Below are 20,403 nucleotides of genomic sequence, written 5' to 3'. Positions count from 1 at the left end.
ATGACCTTTCCAGGAACCGGGTGAAACAGCAACAAAGGGGAATGAATGGATGTCAAGGCAGCACACTACATAAGCCACAAGGTGAGCCTCTGACATCCAGGACCTGGAGCCAATCAAACACACACGACATGCCTTTGAGGAATCTAAAACCTAAGGGATTTTGATCATCAAATGTGGTGTAGTTGAAATAACAATCCCATCCACTTTTGTTAAAAATTAAGTACCTGTTACAGATTTAAGGGTTCCCTGGTGATGGAGTGGGTTATGCATTAGGCTGTTGACTGCGGGGTTGACAGCTAGAAACCACAACATGCTCTGAGGAGAGGAGCCCTGGAGTCATAGCAGTTACGCATTGCCTACTGACTGCAAGGGCTGCAGTTTGAAACCACCAGTCACTCTCGGAGAACGACAAGGCTCTCTACTTCAGTAAAGAATTGCAGTCTCAGAAACTCGAAGAGGTAGTTCTACCATGACCTATGGATTTTGAGATGTTCTGGGGGAGAAAGATGAGGCTTTCTACTCCCGTAAAGGTTTACAGTCTCAGAAATCCAGAGGGACAAGTTGACTCTGTCTTACAGGATCACTAAGGGTTACAATCTACTCAATGACAATGGGTTTGGTTTATAGGTTTTATAGATTTAAGCCATTGAAAATAGATTGAATGCCTATAAAGCTGATATAGAGCCTGAATATTCAAAGTGCATATTCTTTATGTTTATTTTTAATTAAATTATTTTATGGGGGGCCCTTACAGCTCCTATAACATTCTATACAACAATCATATCAAGCATACTTGTACATATGTTGCCATCATTTTCTAAACATTTACTTTCTATTTGAGCCTGTGGCATCAGCTCCTCTTTCTCCCTTCCCTCCCAACCACTCCCTCATGACCTCTTGATAAATTATTATTGTTTTCATATCTTATACCAATCACTATTTCCCGTCACTCACATTTCTGTTCATCTCCCTGATGGGGAGGGGTTGTGCATGAATCATTTGGATAGGTTCCCCTTTCCCCCCATCTTTCTCCACCTTCCCCCTACCCTCCTAGTATCGCTACTCCCATTTCTGTTCCTGAGGGGTTTATCTGACCTGGATTCTGTGCTTTGTGAGCTCTTATATGTACCAGTGTACATGTTCCAGTTTAGCCAGAACTGAGAGCTAGGACTAGGATCGTGATAGTGGGGGGTGAGGGGGTAAGGAAGCCTCAAAGAACCAGAAGAATACTGTGTTTCATTGGTGCTATACAATGCCCTGGTTGACTCATCCCTTCTTTGGGACCCTTCTGTGAGGAGATGTCCTATTCTCTATAGGTGGGTTTGGGGTCTTTGCTCCATCCCCCCCTCGTTCTCAACAATACTGTTTTGAGTCTTCTGGTGCCTGTTACCTGCTTCCATCGACACCTCATAATCAGGCTGATGTGCTGCTTCCATGTGGGCGTGTTCCTTCTCTTTTAGATGGCAACTTGTGTGACTTCAAATCGTTGAGACCCCAGATGCTGTATCTTTTGTTAGCCAGGCACCATCAGCTAAGGTAAGGGTCTAGTTTCATTTATCTACTGGTGGATATCCATTGTTTCCAGCTCCACTTGTTGTAGAGAGCATCCACCTCCCGCCTGATGCCTTTTGGGCGCTTGCCAAAATCAGTTGTCTATATGCTGAGGGTTTTATTTCTGGGGTTTCTGTTCTTTCCCCTTGGTCTGGGTATCTGTCATTATTCAAATACCATGCTGTTTTGACCTTTGTGGCTATGTAGTAGATGTTAAAGTCAGGAAAGGTGGTCAGTTTTTCCAGTTCTTTGAAGAAGGTTGTTGGTGTTTGAACTGGGATAGTGTTAAACATATTAGTGCCTTGGGTAAGATTGACATCTTTACTTTATTAAGTCTTCTCACCCAGGAGAATGGCTTCTGCTTCCATTTGTGGAAGTCGCTTTAGGTTTCCTGTAGTAGGGTTCTCTAGTGTTTCTTGTATAAGTCTTTTTGTTGCTGTTGTTAGATCTATCGTTAGATATTTCAGTTTGTTCTTGGCTATTGGAAAGGAAGGTTCCTGCCTTCTTGATCTCCTCTTCTGTGGTCTTGTCGATGCATGTAGCAAGCCAATAGACTTCTGTTTGTTGATCTTGCCCCCCCACCCTTTTTGCATCCTATCAATGTCAGAGATAGTTTCACCTGCTCCTCTCCCAGAAAGATAGTTAATGTTCTTCTGCTGCCTTATGTTATTAGCTAGGACCTCAAGTATAATATTGAAAAAAAAAGTGGGGACAAGGGGCATCCTTGTCTAGTCCCCCTTTTCAGTAGGACTGTTTTTTTCCCTTTTCTCCATTGACTGTGATATTGGCTATTGACTTTTCATAGATCACTTGTATTAAATTGATTAATTTTCCTTCTATTATCTTCTCGAGTCTCTTAATTAGGAATAGATATCATCAAATGCCTTTTCTGCATCTATCAATATTATCATGTGATTTTTTATCTTTTTTCTTATCAGTGTGGTGAATAATGTTGATGGACTTTTGGATGTTAAACCATGTTATTATCATTTAATCTCTTGGAATCAATTCCACTGAACCTGGCTCCATCTCTCTAGAGTGTTCCTCACATAGCCACAGCTTCCCAGGCTTGGAGGGGATGGCTGGGCCTCGTGGAAGCTGGTACAGAGACTGACTGAGTTGGGAACAGTGGGGTCTGGCTCCTGTAAGATTATGTCCAACTGCGACACTTTGAATGTGGTTGACCTCCACACTCCTGGCACTCTCTCAGATCAGGCTCCTGAAAGGGTTTCCTCCTCTTCTGTGTCTCCCAATCCAGGGCTTAGACTGTAATTCTTCTCATTGTAGTTAATCCACTACCCCAGCGTTTTACAAACTCGGGTCTGTTCCGATTTTGCTGATGTGGCTTAAAGCTGTCAGAAGGCCTGCATGTCAGGGCTTCTAGGTTTGAATTTCCACTCCCCTGTTAGGAAACCTGGATAAAATGCTGGCAACTCACATTCCACATCAGCACAAAGTAAGATGGTCATGAATCGCGGGATGCTTTATGAGAGATGAGCACGGCACTGTCCTTATTAGCCAGTGCCTGGTACACTGTACGTGTGATGGATCTCATCTTCCTCTCTCCCTTCTCTCTCCCTTCTGACTGCACTTTCTCTGATCCCCAGCCCTCAGCTGCACTGCAGTCTCAGGAAGTCTGCCGCACTACATGTTTCCAGGGAGATTATAATAGTGCTGTGGGAAAGGAGGCTTTGACAGTAGGCTTTCATGCTGTACAAGCCTCTGGTGATCTGTGCGATTTCATGTATTGCCAACTGTCTTGGGTGCTAACAGTTGGAAATTGACTGCCCTTTCTAAATCATGTCCTCCAAACCTCCCTGACTTTGGTTCACAATCAGGACTATTTTAGGTTAGGCCTGGTTCCACGAATGTTTGTACACATTCAAAACCCAGGAAATCTCACAAAAACAATGCGTGGTCTTGTTAATGCATTCAATATCTTTTGTTCCACTTGAATCAAGGTCAATCTATTCTATGAAAAGAGACCGTTAGTTTGAAAATAGTCTTCTAAGGTATGGATATACCTAAGCCAGAGTAGTGATGTGAGTAAAAAGAACAAAGTGGGGTGTTCTTTAGCTCTACGTTTTAATATTTTCTCACAAATTGTCACCACCTTACCCTCTTTTACCTACAACAACCACACGCAAGCAAAACTCATGCACACTATTAGATGGGTCCATTTGTAAAGAAAAATAAAACAAGGGGAAAAAACAGCACTTAGGGTTTACTTCTTAGTAGGCTTTTGAAGAAGTGAGCCTCCCTTGACATTTTAAGGTTGGTAGCTGTTCTGTTCCCGCTAAGTTGTGGACAAGGTCATCCTTAGTGAAGAGACCGTTCACGGCACCAGGAAACTCTGCTTCTGTCCTTGGCACTGCCAGAACAGATAGATTCACCATCATCCTCTGAACCTCCGCGCCTTCATTTGTGTGAGAAAGTAATAATATGGTTCTATTTCTCTGCCCCCACTTCTCCAGGGCTCTTTGAGGACCAGTGGAGGTAGCATATTCACAAATATGAAGAGTATTGGGCTGTTAGAGTCTACGTTTGTAACCCTCCCCACCCTTGTGGGAAACTTTCTTCATAGATTTCTCAGTTGAACACACTGATTGCACTTTTGCTGGGAGAGCTTCCACCTGGAGACAGGCAGAAGATCATGACCATTTGTACCATCGACGTCCATGCCAGAGATGTGGTGGCAAAACTTATTTCTCAGAAGGTAAGTTGCTTTAGAAATTGTGTGTGTGTGTGATGTTGTTGTTGTTGTTTTCCTAAGAGTGATGCTTCCTGGAAAAATCAATCTTATAAAGTCAGAGTTTTAAGAAATTTGTATATTTTAATTAGTTCTGAGAAACTATACTACTTTGGGTGTGTTTGATTCAGATTAGGAGTCTGACATTCACAGCAAGAGTTCAAACATGCCAGTGATCATGAAGGCGGTGAGGACTAGGCAGCATTTTGCTCTTATATGAGTAAGGGCACCATGAGTCGGAGCCACTCAATGGCAGTTAATGACAATAATAATAGTAATATCCTGATGGCAGTTATCTTAATAGCAAGTCATAAACCTTGAATTACTTTAAAAAATGGACTCAAGATATAAGAGCTGAGGAAGTTGTGTTCATTTCCCTCTCTTCTGGCTTCTCTGTCTGTCACTGTGTGGTCCATTGGCCTGTCAATCTCACCTTTATGACCTGTGCTTTGAATTTATGGGATCAATAGCTTTAAGTGTATGTATGCCATTTAAAGCATCTCTTGTGTGTTGTTTATCTATTTTCCCTTTTCTCTCTTTACTGGGTGTTGCTAGGTACTATCCAGTTAATTCCAACCCATAGTGACAACAAAATGAAACACCACCCAGTCCTGCACCGCCCTCACAAGTGGTCTCATGTTTGAGCCCACTGTTGCAGCCACCGTGTCAATCCCTCTTGTTAAAGGTTTCTCTCTTTTCCATTGCCCCTCTACTTTACCATGATCTCCTTTTGCAGTGTCTGGTCTCTCCTGACAACATGTCCAAAGTGCTTGAGATGAAGTCTCACCATCCTTGCTTCTAAGGAGCATTCTGGCTGCATTTCTTTCAAGACCGGTTTGTTTGTTCCTTGGACGGTCCATGGTACTTTCAATAGTCTTCCCTTCACCCACAATTCAAATGTGTTGGTTCTTCTTTGGTCTTCTTCACTCAGTGTCCAACTTTCACATGTGTATGAGGCAATGGAAGATACCATGGCTTGGGTCTGGCACACCTTAGTCCTCAAAGAAAACTCCTAAATTTTTAGCACATCCTCTTCTGAATCCAGCCTGAAGCTCTGGCAGCTGCCAGTCAATGTGCTGCTTGAAACCATTGTTGGATGGTCTTCAGCACAATTTTACTTGCATGTGATAATAATAATAATAATGTTCTGTAATATACACATTGTGTTGGGTCACTTTTTTTGGATGGGTACAAGTACTCATCTCTTCCAGTCAGTTGGTGAGGTAGCTGTCTCCCAAATTTCTTGACATAGATGAGTGAGTTCTTTCATAATTTCATCAGCTTGTTGAAACATTTCAGTAGATATTCTGCCAATTCCTGGGGCTTTGTTTATGGCTGATGTCTTCAGTACAGCTTGGGTTTCTTCCTTCAGTTCCATTTGTTCTTGTTCATGTCTTTCATTAGGAACACAGAAATGCCTTAAACTTGTATTTAATCCCCTTAGTATTAGTGGCCTGGACATTAATACTGTTGTGTCCCCAGACCCTTGTGGTCAGTCATCTGCAGGGGATCAAGGCAGGGAAACATCAGAACTGAAATTGATTCACAGCTGCTCTATGACATCAGAAGTTACTCTCTTTTATTCGTTAGCTTTTTGTAATGAATTCCATGGTGCTTACAAGTCACATACCATATATACTCGTGTATAAATTTTCAGCACATTCTTAATGCAGTTTTTGTGATAAAATTGGGTGCCTCGTCTGATATTCGGGTCAGCTTATATTTTAGTATATACGGTAAATTTTTTCCCCTTGAATAGCTCATCAAACCTCCCAATGACTAGCCCTGTCACCTACCCCAACTTTTTTTTTTAAAAAAGATCATTTTATTAGGGGTTCATATAGCTCTTATCACAGTCCATACAAACATCAATTGTGTAAAGCACATTTGTACATTCATTGCCCTCATCATTCTCAAAACATTTGCTCTCCACCCAAGCCCCTGGCATCAGGTCCTCATTTTTCCCCTCCCTCCTCACCCCCCTTCCTCATGAATCCTTGATAATTTATAAATTATTATATTGTCATATCTTGCTCTGCCCGATGTCTCCCTTCACCCACTTTTCTGTTGTCTGTCCCCCAGGAAGGAGGTCACATGTAGATCCTTGTAATCAGTTCCCCATTTCCACCCCCACCCTTCCTATGCCCTCCCAGTATCACCACTCACACCACTGGTCCTGAGGGGATCATCTGCCCTGGATTCCCTGTGTTTCCAGTTCCCATCTGTACCAGTGTACATCCTCTGATCTAGCCAGATTTTCAAGGTATGATTCGGATCATGTAAGTGGTGGTGGTGGTGGTAGGGGGGGGGGAAAGCATTTAGGAACTAGAGGAAAGTTGTATTTTTCATCGTTGCTACATCGCACCCTGACTGGCTCATCTCCTCCCCAAGACCCTTCTGTAAGGGGATGTCCAGTGGCCAACAAATGGGCTTTGGGTCTCCACTCCGCACTCCCCCCCATCATTCCACTATGGTAGGATTTTTTTGTTCTGATGATGCCTTATACCTGATCCCTTCAACACCTTGTGATCACACAGGCTGGTGTGCTGCTTCCATGTGGGCTGTGTTGCTTCTGAGCAGATGGCCGCTTGCTGGCCTTTAAGACCCCAGATGCTATATCTTTTGATAGCCAAGCACCATCAGCTTTCTTCACCATATTTGGTTGTTCACCCTCTTTGTCTTCAGCGGTTGTGTTAGGAAGGTGAGCATCATAAAATGCCAATTTAATGGAAGAAAGTATTCTTGCATTGAGGGAGTAGTACTTGAGTGGAGGCCCAATGTCCTGCTACTTTAATACTAGACCTATAAATATATACACATAGATCTATTTCCCCATCCTCATGTATAAATATGTTTGCATATGTACATGTCTTTATCTAGACCTCTATAAATGCCCTTTGCCTCCCAGCTCTTTCCTCTATTTCCTTTGACTTCCTCCTGTCGCACTATCATGCTCAGTCCCCACCAGGGTTTCAGCAATTCCTCTTAGTTACATTCCCCTTGATCATGCCCAACCAGGCCTCCCACACTCTCCTCACCACTGATTTGGATCGCTTGTTGTTCCCTTGTCCCTGGGTTTATTAACACTACTACCTTCCCCCCACCTCTCCCTCTCCCATGTCCCTGCGGAACTGTCGGTCCCGTTGTTTTCTCCTCCACTTGTTCATCCAGCCTATTTTATTTAGACAGACATGCTGAGATAATAACAAGCACAAAAACAAGACAGAGCAAGACCAAGCAACAATATACAACAAAACAAAACAATGACAACAAAACCAAACACAAGAAAGAAAAGCTTGTGGTTAGTTCAAGGGTCACTTGTTGGCCTTTAGGAAGGTTTTTCAGTCCAGTCTGTTGGGGCAGCACGCCCTGGCCCCAAAGTCTACCTTCAGCATTCCCTGGGGACCTTGCCACTCCATTCCCATGCTGTTCTGTTGCACCCCCTTAATGTTTTGCCTTGGTGTGGCGGGATCCGATTGGGTACAATTCCCACACTGTGTCTGGTGTTGTGCCCTATAGGGCTATGGGTCAGTGAGGGGCGTCATGTCTCATAGTGGGGCTGGCCATGTGGTCCTCTCTGTCGACTGGCTGCTCTAATTGGAAACATCAACCGCACGGCCTGGTGGGCCATGATGTACTCCACTCTCTCCTTCTCCCCCTTTATCTACTCCCGTGTGCTCCGATCAGTTATGTCCCTCTTTCGGAGCTGTAGATGCAGTGCCGTCCTTTGAAATAAATTCTTCTGAGGGGAGTGGCAGGTGTCCACTTAGTAGTTGGGGTTGGGGCCGCCTCCCCCCACTTCGACCTCTCCACTGGTTCCTTACTCCATGCTGGCATGTTGCATTCACATCTTGGAGCACCGGGTTGAAGTCTGGTCCCTTTTTCCCTGTGGAGACACAAACAATACCCTCCCCTTGGGTGGGTTAGTGCCCTGTGCCCCGCTACCCTTTTCTTTTTTATTATTATTTTCCTTTTCCGACCTCTTTAGTTGTATACCATGTGTGTCCCTGTATTTGGTCTGGTCCTTGCCATATTACCTGGTCCTCACCCCAGGAATGTTTGTATACTGTAGCTTTTTGCCTATGCTCTTTTTGCCTTTTTTTTTTTTTAAAGCTTACCTCAGCAGTCTTTGAATTCTTTCCATCTTTAAGTCAATGCTATCTTGAGGTCAGTTTTCTCTTTTTTTGCCCTCTGGGTGAGGTTGTTCTGTGTGGTGATCTCTTATTCATGCTTGGTGAATGTTGTTCTTCTGCCCATACTGGGTCAGGAAGGATCTTTTCTAGGGATGGGTTTCTTCTAACATATTCTTTGAGTGTTTCCTAGTCTGGGAAGACTCTTACTTCTCTATCTATCTTGATTGATAATTTGACTGGGTAGAGTATTCTTGGGTTTGCATTGTTTTCCTTCAATTTTTGGAATATGTTACTCCACTCTCTCCACTTTTTCATAGTTTCTGGTGATAGGGTGAAGCATATTCTTATTTGGGAACCTTTATATGTGATTGCTTGTTTTTCCCTAGCTGCTCTCATGATTTTCTCCTTTTCCTCAAAGTTGATTAATTTAACTATTATATGCCTTGGTGACTTCTTCTTTGGATCTAGTCTAGCTGGTGTTCTTTCAGCCTCCTAAATGGTTGCCTGGTTTTCATTCATTAAGCTGGGGAGGTTTTCCTCCAAGAATTATCTCATTATTGTTGCAGATGACTTCTTCGTTGTGTCTTCCTCCAGTAAGTCAATAATTCTAATGTTGTTCTGCTTCATAGCATCAGACATAGCTCTTAAGTTTTCTTTAGCTTCTCTGATGATCTTATTAGATTTTTGTTCACATTTGTTAAAGTCTGCTTGTCTGTCCTCCAACTCACTGATGCGGTTCTCTGATTCCTCCAGTCGATTCTCGAGGTCCATGAGTCTGCTACTGGTTTTTGTTATCTCCTCCTTAAGCTCCTGTATTTTCCTTTGGTTTATGGCTTTTACCTCTACTATCATTTCATCCTTTTTCTGTATTGTTTCCTTTATATCCTGTATGACTCCAAATAGCATTCTGAAAATTTCTTTCTGTTGCAGCTCAACGTCTGCTTCTTCTATGCATGTCGTTATGTTCAGGACATCTTCTGCCATTGCCTTTTGTTTCTCCTGTTTCTTCGTTGAGGTCGTTGGGGCTGATGACTGTTGGCATTGCATTGTTTTAGAGGAGCCAGGTGCCAATTTTCAGGGAGTCGAGCACTGGCTCTCTCTCGGAGACTTGTAGGAATGCTTCTTCAAACTGCCTACAGCTTATTTCACTATGGGATTAAACTACCACTTTTTCCTCCTGTGCCTTCCCTCTCAGGGGAGTGACCCAGAAGGCTGATGGGTTGACTGCTTTGGTGTTGCGGAGGTTGGACAGAGGTTCTTGCAGCAGCTTGGAACGTTGAGGAGTGTTGGTTGATCTATCTTAGGCCCCCACGCACTCAGTCAGGAATTCCCCTGTAAGATGTTGAGCAGAGTATCCCCTGGTGGAGGTCAGCAGGGCCTTCCCCAGCCGTGGGGTGGCTCCACAGGGTAGAGCTCACCTAGCTGGATGTGGCAAATGCGTAAATGCCCTAGGCTAAGGGGAGTGGTCTGGAGGTTAGCAGTAGTGTGTGAGAGACCAAGAAAGAGATGAAGAGGAGGGGGTAAAAGTTAAAAAGAAACCCTCTGAGCAGGTGAGGGGAGAGATATAGTGAAGAGATGGAAACAAATGCAGCAACGTAGGTGAGTCCCGATCCCTGCCAGTGGAGCTGCAAGTGTTTAGTCCTTGCTCCAAGGCGGCAGCAGCAAGCTGTGGCTGTGGCTATGTTGAGAAAAAGCCCCTGTGCAGCCCTCCAAGCCTGAGGGGGTGGACAGAGAAGAGATTGAAATAAGAGCAACCATGTCGCTGAATCCTGATCTCTGCCCATGGAGTTGCAAGGGTCCAGTCCCTGCCCTGAGGTGGGGGGTGGGAAACTGTGGCTGTGTTGAGACCAAGCAGCCCTACAGGCTCCAAATGGTCCCAGCTCTGGCAAAGACAGTGGTGGGGCCAAGGTCAAGCCCCAGCCGGCCTCCACTGAGGTAAGCCAAAAGCCCCCAGCCCCTCAAAACCTTGTGGGTCTGTGCCTACTTATGTTTATGATGCTCCTCCTGTGATCCAACAGTGTTGAATTTCCCTCTAAGCAACTCTCCTGGGCTCAATTCTGCAGATCCCCTCTGGTATGTGTTACTCCATCGCCATTTTGCCGGAAATGCCTACCTCTACCTTTTTAACCTATTTCCTTCTCGTAAGATATATTATCTAACATATAGCCTTTACTGTGTCCTGAAAAAGACAGAAACTTTGTCTAATACTTCCTGACATTTAAAATATAGCACTATGCAGTGCTGAGACCTTTCTAGCGATTGGGTAAATCAGTAGACAGATAGGATGGTAACTTCAAGTGATTCCTGAAATTTAGGAATGCATGTACACTGAAGGAGGAGACTGTGCTTACTGGTTTTTCACGCTGGAAGACACATGGATTACACTGGGTAGGAAAGAAAGAACAGAGAATTTAAAATACTAATGACATGGTTCATGTGAAAAAATCTATGTACTGAAGGCAAAACTGACTTTCAAATGGACTGTGTTGAAATAGCTTGTTTCTACCTCCAACAGGCCAGAGTTGGGGACATGTGTCATTTCGGTGCGAATAATGCATGGTTCCATCTTATTTCAGTGATATGAGGACAGGGTAATACAAAATACCTCGTCTCTGGGAATTATTCATCAAAGGGGATAAGAATCACTTGAAGAACTGCATATGGTTCTACAGGAAAAGCCCTACTGACAGGAAGACTTCTCTCTCACAGGCATTTCTGACGAAGTGTTCAGCGTGATCATGCTATTTCAGTCTGCAACAGCATACTAGAAAGTTCCTCTTTGTGAGGATTGTAGACCTAGAATGTGAACCAATAGAGTTCATTTGTTTAGTTGACTAAATTTGTTGCCTCAAAAATAGCAATGTCTTACGTGTATCAGGACTACCTGGGTTTGATTAAGTACCTGGATATTATCCCTAAGGTGGGTGGTTTGAATGCACCCACAAGTACTTTGGAAAAAGGTGAAAGTTTTTAAAATCCTGTGCAGGTCAGGTCTACGCTGCACTTGTTGGTTCACGGTGAGTCAGAATCAACAGCAATGTTATTTGTTTCTGTGCTTCTCAATGTAGGATGATGTAGTGTGGTGTAGGATAATGATTGTGCACCGCTCTTAGGTCTTCAGTCCCCAAGCCTTCGTTTGGCTGTCTCAACTTCGCCACCAGTGGCAGGACACCCACAAACACTGCTTTGTTGCTATTTGTGATGCTCAGTTCCAATACTTCTACGAGTATTTAGGAAACAGTCCTCGACTTGTGATCACTCCACTAACTGACAGGTAAGGATTATGTGAAGTGTGCGTCATGGGGAAAACCTTGCTAACACACCCGCTGGCGTGACGGATGACATGAAAAGGAAGGGAACAGAGAGACGGGATCAAAACAGAGAAGCCAGATTAACGTGTGTGTAAATTCATTAAGGAAATAAGATGGTGGATACTGACTTTTATTTAGGGACCAACGTGGGGACTCAATGAGAGAAACAGAATAACAGGCATATCACTTGCCTGCTGTGAGATCTAGCATCCTGATCCCAGGATTCCTCACTCTCCCTTTTACTGGAAGCCCCGCTCGTTGGAGCTTGGTGGCAGGAGAAGGGGAGTAACATAGGACTCCTGCATTGAGATGCAGAAATCCTGCGCTGTGGACCCGGATACCAACAATTGCGTTGAACAGGCAATATTCCTGTTCCTGCCGAGCTTCCTTCCTCATGGAGTGGTGGTGGGGAAGAAACAAATCCTTAAAGGCATTTCATGTGGCAATGTATTCACTATTACAAAAGCGAAATGGTAGAATACAAGAAGGTATCTTGCAGGGAAACATGTAGATTTGGTGAGAGGACATTTGAGCTCACACTTAAGACCAGAGAGTCTGTGTGTGCTTGGTGATCCAGGGGCCCAAAGAAGGGAAAGCATGTACAAAGTTCCAAGTGTTGGCCACTTGGAGATTTTAATAAAACCAGTGTGGCTGGAGTGTATCAGGAGACAAGAGGTTACTATTGCTAAAAGTTCACTGCCAATTGAACAGAAGGTATGCATGTAGACACAGACTATATATGTAGGTATGTGTGCATATGTCTTATGCATTGGGCTGCTAACCACAAGGTCAGTAGTTGGAAATCACCAGCTTCTCCATGGGAGTAATATGAGGCTTTCCCATAAAGGGTTTTTGTTTGTTTATGAGTGTTGTTGTTGTTAGGTGTCATTGCGTTTTCTCTGACCCATAGCGACCCGATGCACAACAAAACAAAACTGCATAATCCTGCGCCATCCTCACAATTGTTTCTAAGACTGAGTGCATTGATGCAGCCACGGCATCAAACCATCCCGTTGAGGGCCTTCCTCTTTTGTGCTGACCTTCCACTTTACCAAATAAGCCCTCCAGGGATTGGCCTTTCCTGACAATATGAGAAAATTGTTTATATACACATATATACCATATATACTGCATTATACACACACACACAAGGTTGGCTCATAAAAGTTTGTGGTAAAGTTGAACTAAAAGATAATGGAATTACGGATGTGCTTTATACAATTGATGTATGTATATGTATGGATTGTGATAAGAGTTGTATGAGCCCCTAATAAAATGTAAAAAAATAAATTTAAAAAAAAGATAATGGAATTTTCCCACAAACTTTTCAAAGGCCCCCCTCCCCCTTGTACAAATACACACATCTGCCTGCATGCATGTTCTCAGGCATGTACGAGTGCACAGACACAGAATTGTGTAGGAGTAAAGATGCCTCCTACCGCCTTCTGTCTGTGGGTCACTGTGGTAGGCAGCCTGTTGCTGGGGTGCTGCAAGCAATGCCACAGTAATCTAAATAGGGAGGGACAAGCTTCACCGAGAGTGCACCCTGAGACAGAAGAGGAAGGAAGGCTTAGCTAGCTACTTCTCAAAACTAGTTCATGAAAACCTAACAGATGCAACACAATGGTGTCCAGTCCAGTGCTGGAAACTGAGGTCCCCTGGGTTGGAAGGCAGCACACAGAGCTACAAAAAAGGGCTCCGCTCTCCCAATGATCATTAAGATGGTGCAGAACAGCTGTATTCCGTTTTATCCTCCCTAAGATCGCCGTGAGTCAGATGAGCCCCGCGACAGCTAACAGCAGCAATGGCTGTGCTACCCTGACGGGAATTTATTTCATCTGTCTTCCAATCTCTGCTGACTTCTTTGGACAGAGGAAGCACATTTAATTCTTAACCTTCATGAAAGAGAAATCACAACGAACATGAGTGCTTCTATTTATCCAGTACCACAGTAGTCTAACATTTATATTGGGACGAAGTTGTAGCATTTCAAGCAGATGTCTTTAGAGAAGCGTTAGGTTATGGTGCTTGACTGGGGACTCATTCACTAACTTTGTGATGGTTCTTGCTCCTCTGCTTCAGTATGGGGATGAAAATTTGTAGTTTAACCAAATCAACTAAACGTAGTCAAACTAACTGCGTAGAGTTTACTATACAAGTGCTGTTGTGAATGGAGAAGAGGTGCACAAGCACAGGTGCGATGGGGACAGGGCAGAGGCATCGCTGCGAGAACTCGTAGCTCATTAACTCCTTTTTTTTAAATCACTGTATGGGTTCTTTTTTTTTTAAGGTAAAAGAATGTGAATTTTGACTATGTGAATAGTGCTGGATACGATATCTGCATCATGTGTTTCCTTTATCATCCTTTGGATTACCTGTTAATTGTCTACTAACTGTTTACATTGAACGTAATGACACCTTTGAGATACTTTGACTATGTGTCACTTAATGCCAACCTTCAACTTAGGTGGTATCTCCCCTTCTGTATAGGGTCAGGTTCAAGGACTTAGATCAACCAGATTGTAACTGAAGGACTTGGGCTGGAACACAAGTGTGTTGGTTAGGAGGGCAAAGGCTAAGTTGTTGCAGAGAGATACCCCACCTCCATCACCCATGTAGGGACTTAAATACTAGTGATGCTGATGTGCCACTTGTGTAAGCTTCAGAGTAGTAGTCTGGTGTTATAGGCTAGCAGGTAGCCAGCCTCCTAAATGTGATTTCCACATTTGTTTCAGCCAGTGGGAAAAGGGAATAGACAGCCCAGGTCTCACATATGAGGGGGATGTGCATGGGTGGTGTATATCACTTCTGCATCTGACCGACTGGTTAGAGCTTGATCACCCAGTCAGTCTTCACTCGAAGGGAGGGGTCATATCACCTTCCGCTGGGTGGCCATATTTGCAGCCCAAACTGGTGAGCCAAAGGAAAAGGATATTGGAGACAGTCTGTACCACAAAAGATGCATTGATTCCAAGTTCAGGACTCTTTCCTCTTTCACCTTCAATGAAGGATGCACTTCAGCATGTGAGGCATATGAAATATAGAAACACATTCCATTTTAACAAATAATTCATTCTGCTTGCAAAATAATTAAAAGTATCCAAAACAGTTACTTAAAATTTTTTATTGCCATGGAAGGGAAAACTGCTAAAACTGAGGCATACTGATGTCACATACCTTATTTAAGATTCATATCCAATAATTGGCAAAGTAGGCAATAATCTCAAAGCCATCTGGCTTCCATGCTGATATATTTCCATTAAACTTTCTGACTGTCCTGAGACAGAGTGATTGATAAATGTGTAGGAACTCCAGTCTCATGCGTTCTTTGCCATTTATTCATTCTTCTCATATAAGTACTCAATTTTGTTTATACACAGTTCTTAGTCTCAGACTTCTAGGGCTTTCCTGAAAATACAACAATTATGGTAACCTGAATGTATTAATAGCTTAGATTTTGATCCTATTTTAATACAATAAATTGTGCCTTCTTACATTTTCTTGATTCACTGAAAAAGAATTGATTTGCATGCTATGCATTTAGGGACATTAATATGTCTCATCTCAACATATTATTAAGTAGTAGTTTAATGATGTCATTGTGTAATTCATCCATTGTCAAGATTAGTATTTTTGTTTTTCCTTTATAATAGGTTAAGGTACTGCTTTCCATATTAATAGTATTTTTACCTAGAAATATCAGCAATGACAGTACCATTGCAAAACAGATGTTATTGCAGTGGAATGTTCGTGTCCAAACTCACAGCTCTGAAAAATATAATTCAAATCAAGAAATAAAGCAATGTATTTAGTTCTATGCAATCAACCTAAAATAGAAATTTGATGAAAAATATTCTGACTCTTAAAATTGACATGGATGAATTGGGAATATATCACTATTTTGTGCTACTAACAGTGATATATTTGGCTTCTTAAGAAAATAAAAATTCCAGTTGCATCTTATACTTTGGAAACATCTCTTACTAGAGGGTAATGCCTGTGTTTTCTCTTGCTGAAGGTGTTACATTACCTTAACTCAGTCGCTTCACCTCACCATGAGCGGGGCTCCGTCTGGTCCAGCTGGTACAGGGAAAACCGAAACCACCAAAGATCTCGGCCGAGCCCTTGGCATGATGGTTTATGTATTCAATTGTTCAGAGCAAATGGACTACAAAGTAAGCGAGTGATAGAATGCTGTAGACAATGCTGTTTTCTAACACTGTTGCTCCAGATTTAGAATGATTCAGAATACAATCACCCTCTGGTAAACTCTGGCTGCAACCCTTCCATCATTTAGTCCATAGGAAATATCTACAAGGGGTTGGTGCAGACAGGAGCTTGGGGCTGCTTTGATGAGTTCAACCGAATTGCTGTGGAAGTCCTGTCCGTGGTGGCAGTGCAAGTTAAGATGATCCACGATGCCATCAGAAACAAGAGAAAGAAGTAAGTGGCCTGTTTGTATTATTACAAATGCGAGAGGTTGAAACGAGACGTTTGCTGATATCAACACATGGTGACTCCGTGTATGGCTGTGTAGAACTGGGTTCCACCAGGTTTTCAGTGGCTGAATTTTTTTTTAAGTAGATCCCAAGCTTTTCATTTGAGATGATGCCTTTGGATGAACTTGAACCCTCAAACTTACTGAACCCCTTGTACCAACCAGAGACTCCAAAGAGAGAGAGGAAGATGAGAGAACTCAAGATCCCACCTTACAACCTCATTCCTACTACCTCTCCTTGTCTCATGAAATGGGTTACAGGAGAGTTAGGCTAATACTGAGGAATTATTAAAAATAATTTTTCATGTTTTCAAAGCGTGAACACAATAGAGGTATGATTCATGTTTTCAAAGCGTGAACACAATAGAGGTATGATCCATTAAGTGCTTCAAAAATAAAACAGCCTCTCTGATCTGACACTCCCGTTAGTGATCAGTCTTTTCCTACCTGGGCTCTCTAGCGTTTGGCCCAGCTGATCCCTCCTTTCTGCTTCTTGACACACTTCCTGTTTCAGAGCTCTCCACTCGACTAGTTTTCCTGTTGCCCTCCCAGCTCTGCGTGGCTGGTTCCTTCTCTGTCAGGCGAGGGAAAGGGCAGTAGCTACCGTCATGGGTACTGTGAGGTCTGCATGTGTGAACACACTCGGACACACCTGCAGCACACACGAAGCATCATGTGAGTGTTAGCAATTTTTATCTTGCTGTTGCATCTTGATTATACCACATTATCCAAAATTAATATTGGATATCACAGAACTCGGGCTTTGGGTTTCTTATTTTCTCCATCTACACTCTCCCTTGATGGTTTTATCCTTAGGTTTTATAAAACATCTGCTGTGGCCTACCCCATGTCCAGGCTGTTCCCTTGAACTCTGGACTTGTATAAACAAATCCTGGTTGGGGCTCAAAACTCCATTTGGTATCTCATGGCCCTCTAACCCTTCCCATACCCCAAAATAAAAATCCTGGTCATTTTCTAGTTGCCCCCAAACCTCCATCGCAGTCAGTTGCAACTTTGTTTTTCCAGTGACAGCCCAACTTAAAATAGATGTCCCAAATCTGACCACTTTTTAATGTGAGACTACCTTTCAAAATCCAAAAGACCACTGTCACGGAGGGGCTGAGAAATCTGGTACTGTAGTGTGCAGTACAGTTTTGGATCTCTTTGAATACTCCCTTTTTGGAGGGTGGGGTCGGTAGTGCAGCCTCATTCATCTGACCTGCTCATCTCCCCACCTCTTTTTAATAAACGCGAGCTGTTTCGTCCAGAGAAGCACATGGCGTCTCCCCATCAGGGAAAGGTCTTCTATCCCCTTGGACCTGGGAGCCTCTTGTGGAAGCTTGCAGTTTCCCAGTCAATGTGTCTGGGCGTCTGTGCCTCCCAGGTAGCCTCTTCCTCATGCCCCACGTGGGCCTTGGGGCAGTGATGCCTTACCATCGAGTGTCTGGGGCCTTGCATGCCTCTATTGTAATGCCTCCTTGTTAGAGAAGTTAGATCCATTCCTCTTTGTTGAACCGCAGCCATATTTCATTTAGGGTTTGGTCATAGTCAATATTTGATGTGACATAGATGTCACTTGAGCCACCCCATCTTAGGAATATTTAGGTAACTGATCTATAGAATTTCATGACTTCTGATTATTTCCAATGGTAATTCTTTATTTTTTAATGAAAAATATCATCAGCTATTCAATGCTTCCTAATCAAGTACACCGCCTTTTCTGCTCTCCCCCACCCCTGTAATCACCAAGCCTCCTTTGTGAAGGTCTCCTGTGTCTGTAGTGGGGCCTGTATGGGAGTGATGCTTCTTCATCCCATATATGTATGAACACTGAAGCTGCTTCATGATGTCATGAATTTATTATATCCCCTCTGTACTTGTGGATTTATGAGATGGCCCCTCTCTCACCCACACAATCCTTTAATATTTTGCTGCATGTCCTTATTCGAGGTCCATGCCTTTGACTTGTGGGTCCCCCTCCTATGTGTATAATCAGCCAGTCCCCCTGCTCTGTAGCAACCTCTCTTCTTGTGAGCAGACCTACGAGGCCTGTCTGTCTCCCAACCCTGACCTTCTGGGTGATGTTGATGTTGCCATTCTTGCCTTGACGATGTAAAGTCCACCCTCTCTCAGTTAGCTCAGAGTGTCTGGGGTTCAGCAAATGGTAAAACAACTGATTGCTAACTGAAGGATTGGAGGTTCAAGTCCACTCAAAAGCACCTTGGAAGCTGCAACTCAGGGGTCACCATGCGTTGAAATTTGCTTGACTGTAGCTTTCATATTTAGCTAGTATCTTGGTAATTCTTAGTGTTAAGAATTATAGTTTACTTCTCTCTATCTTTTTCATTCCTATTCTGCTACACAGGTCCATCTCCTTAACGAATTATGTCCTTGTAAGATTCTTTCTTACTCATGATTGCAGCCCTCCCCTTTCTCAACAAAAGATCAGGCCTAAACTTGACTCGCCTACCCTTACCTGACACCTTTCTTCTGCTTCCCTCTCACTTTTATTCCTATAACCCTCATCCACATTACTGCCCCGATCAACAGCCTCATTGGGTCCTTACAGATCCTTCTGGAAATCTTTCCGTGTCCCTCCAATACTTACAAGTGGTACTAACAGTAATGGTATAGCTAATATCTGAGTATTTTCCACGTTTCAAAGATTGTACACTTAGTATTTTAATGCTCATATAATCTAATAAGAGGGGCAATATAATTATCTGTATTTTAAAAAAATCAGATGCCGAGAATGAAGCAAAGAGGGGCTAATTGATACACCTGAAGGGTTAAAGCTGGTGTCTGTAGTCACGCAATCTGATCCCAGCGCTAGTTGTCATAATGACATCACGATCCCAGCGCTAGTTGTCATAATGACATCACGATCCCAGCGCTAGTTGTCCACGCTCTTCTACCTCTTAGGAATACTCAGTGGATAGTTTAAAATAAATGGATAGAAGGAATGAAGGTGGCCAGGGGGAGACTGGAAGGGAGGGAGGACAAAAAAGACTGAATAGGAAACTGCTTTCTCCTTTTAGCATAGGCAGTCTCTAAGCAGTGTACGACTCGGGTAATTGTAACCCACATGGGAGGCGAAGATGCTATAACCTTTCATTACATATTAAATCAAAAGAACCTCAGTTTTCTACGCTAGCATACTATTGGCAGTAGTAAAATAGAATACTTCCCATAGTTGTAATTCCTTGGGGGAGGGTGGACAGGGAGGGGAGAGTATTTTTCATATCCTTGCTTCAAAACATATTTAAAATATGTATGCGTATGCATTCTAAAGAAAATGTCCCAGAATAAACTGCTTCCTAATAATAATTTGCATTTCCCAGTGTGCATTCGTATTCAATGAACACATTCAATTCCATCAACATTCTTTTTATGGTAGATTTGTATTTCTGGGAGAAGCGATCTCTCTGAAGCCATCAGTCGGAATATTTATTACTATGAACCCAGGGTATGCGGGTCGGACGGAATTACCGGAGAATCTCAAAGCTCTTTTCAGGCAAGTGTGTGCTTTGACTCAGCCACTGGCGTGCTTATGCCACCTAACGTCGTCGTGGGCCTGTCGCACTGGTGGGTGGTTCCTCTCACTGTCATCCTCTGGAAAAGCCAGTCTTCTCTCTTGGGAAAGCTCTTGATAGAGAACTTTGCCCATGATAAATTAACCCTTCTCCTTGTGCAAACAAGACTCAAAATCATTATTTAACAGCTACCTGGAGCCATGAAAGTTATTGACCTATGAGAAGAACACAAAGAACCTTTAGAGTCAAAAATAGCTCCTGAAATCGTCTGAAAACTGAACAATTGTTTAGCTCAACTAGTAAAACACACACACACACACCCCTCTGCCTTGAACATTATGCTTTTAAAGAACTATATATATGTGATCTAACTGACAACAGCAATTGGAAAGATTAGATAGGAGCCTCAGGGGGCAGTGAATTTATGCTAATGGAGGAGGAACAACTCCAAAAGAGAGGCTAAGAATGGTTGCAGAAAGAATATAATCAGTGTCACTAACTGGCACAAGTAGAAACTATTGAATTGATGTGTGTTTTGCTCGGTATTTTCTCAACAGCAACATAGTAAATAACATTGTGTATGTGTATAGAAGTTATGCGGCCCATTTGGTTATCTTGTAACAGCTCT

The 20,403-nt window shown here is 43.1% G+C and overlaps 1 protein-coding gene across 1 annotated transcript in view; it reads left to right on the top strand.

The window, feature by feature from the left end:
- The window catches only part of DNAH11 (dynein axonemal heavy chain 11), a 319,324-nt gene that overhangs the window by 102,322 nt on the left and 196,599 nt on the right, over window positions 1-20,403 (top strand). The window contains exons 31-35 of the mRNA XM_075557332.1: window positions 4,136-4,267; window positions 11,547-11,707; window positions 15,763-15,919; window positions 16,042-16,187; window positions 19,640-19,756. Coding sequence (XP_075413447.1) covers window positions 4,136-4,267; window positions 11,547-11,707; window positions 15,763-15,919; window positions 16,042-16,187; window positions 19,640-19,756 — 713 coding nt within the window. The remainder of the gene's footprint in view (window positions 1-4,135; window positions 4,268-11,546; window positions 11,708-15,762; window positions 15,920-16,041; window positions 16,188-19,639; window positions 19,757-20,403) is intronic.

This window comes from Tenrec ecaudatus, chromosome 9, assembly GCF_050624435.1.
Source record: "Tenrec ecaudatus isolate mTenEca1 chromosome 9, mTenEca1.hap1, whole genome shotgun sequence".
NCBI lineage: Eukaryota > Metazoa > Chordata > Mammalia > Afrosoricida > Tenrecidae > Tenrec > Tenrec ecaudatus.
This window is presented reverse-complemented; position numbering and strand designations above follow the sequence as displayed.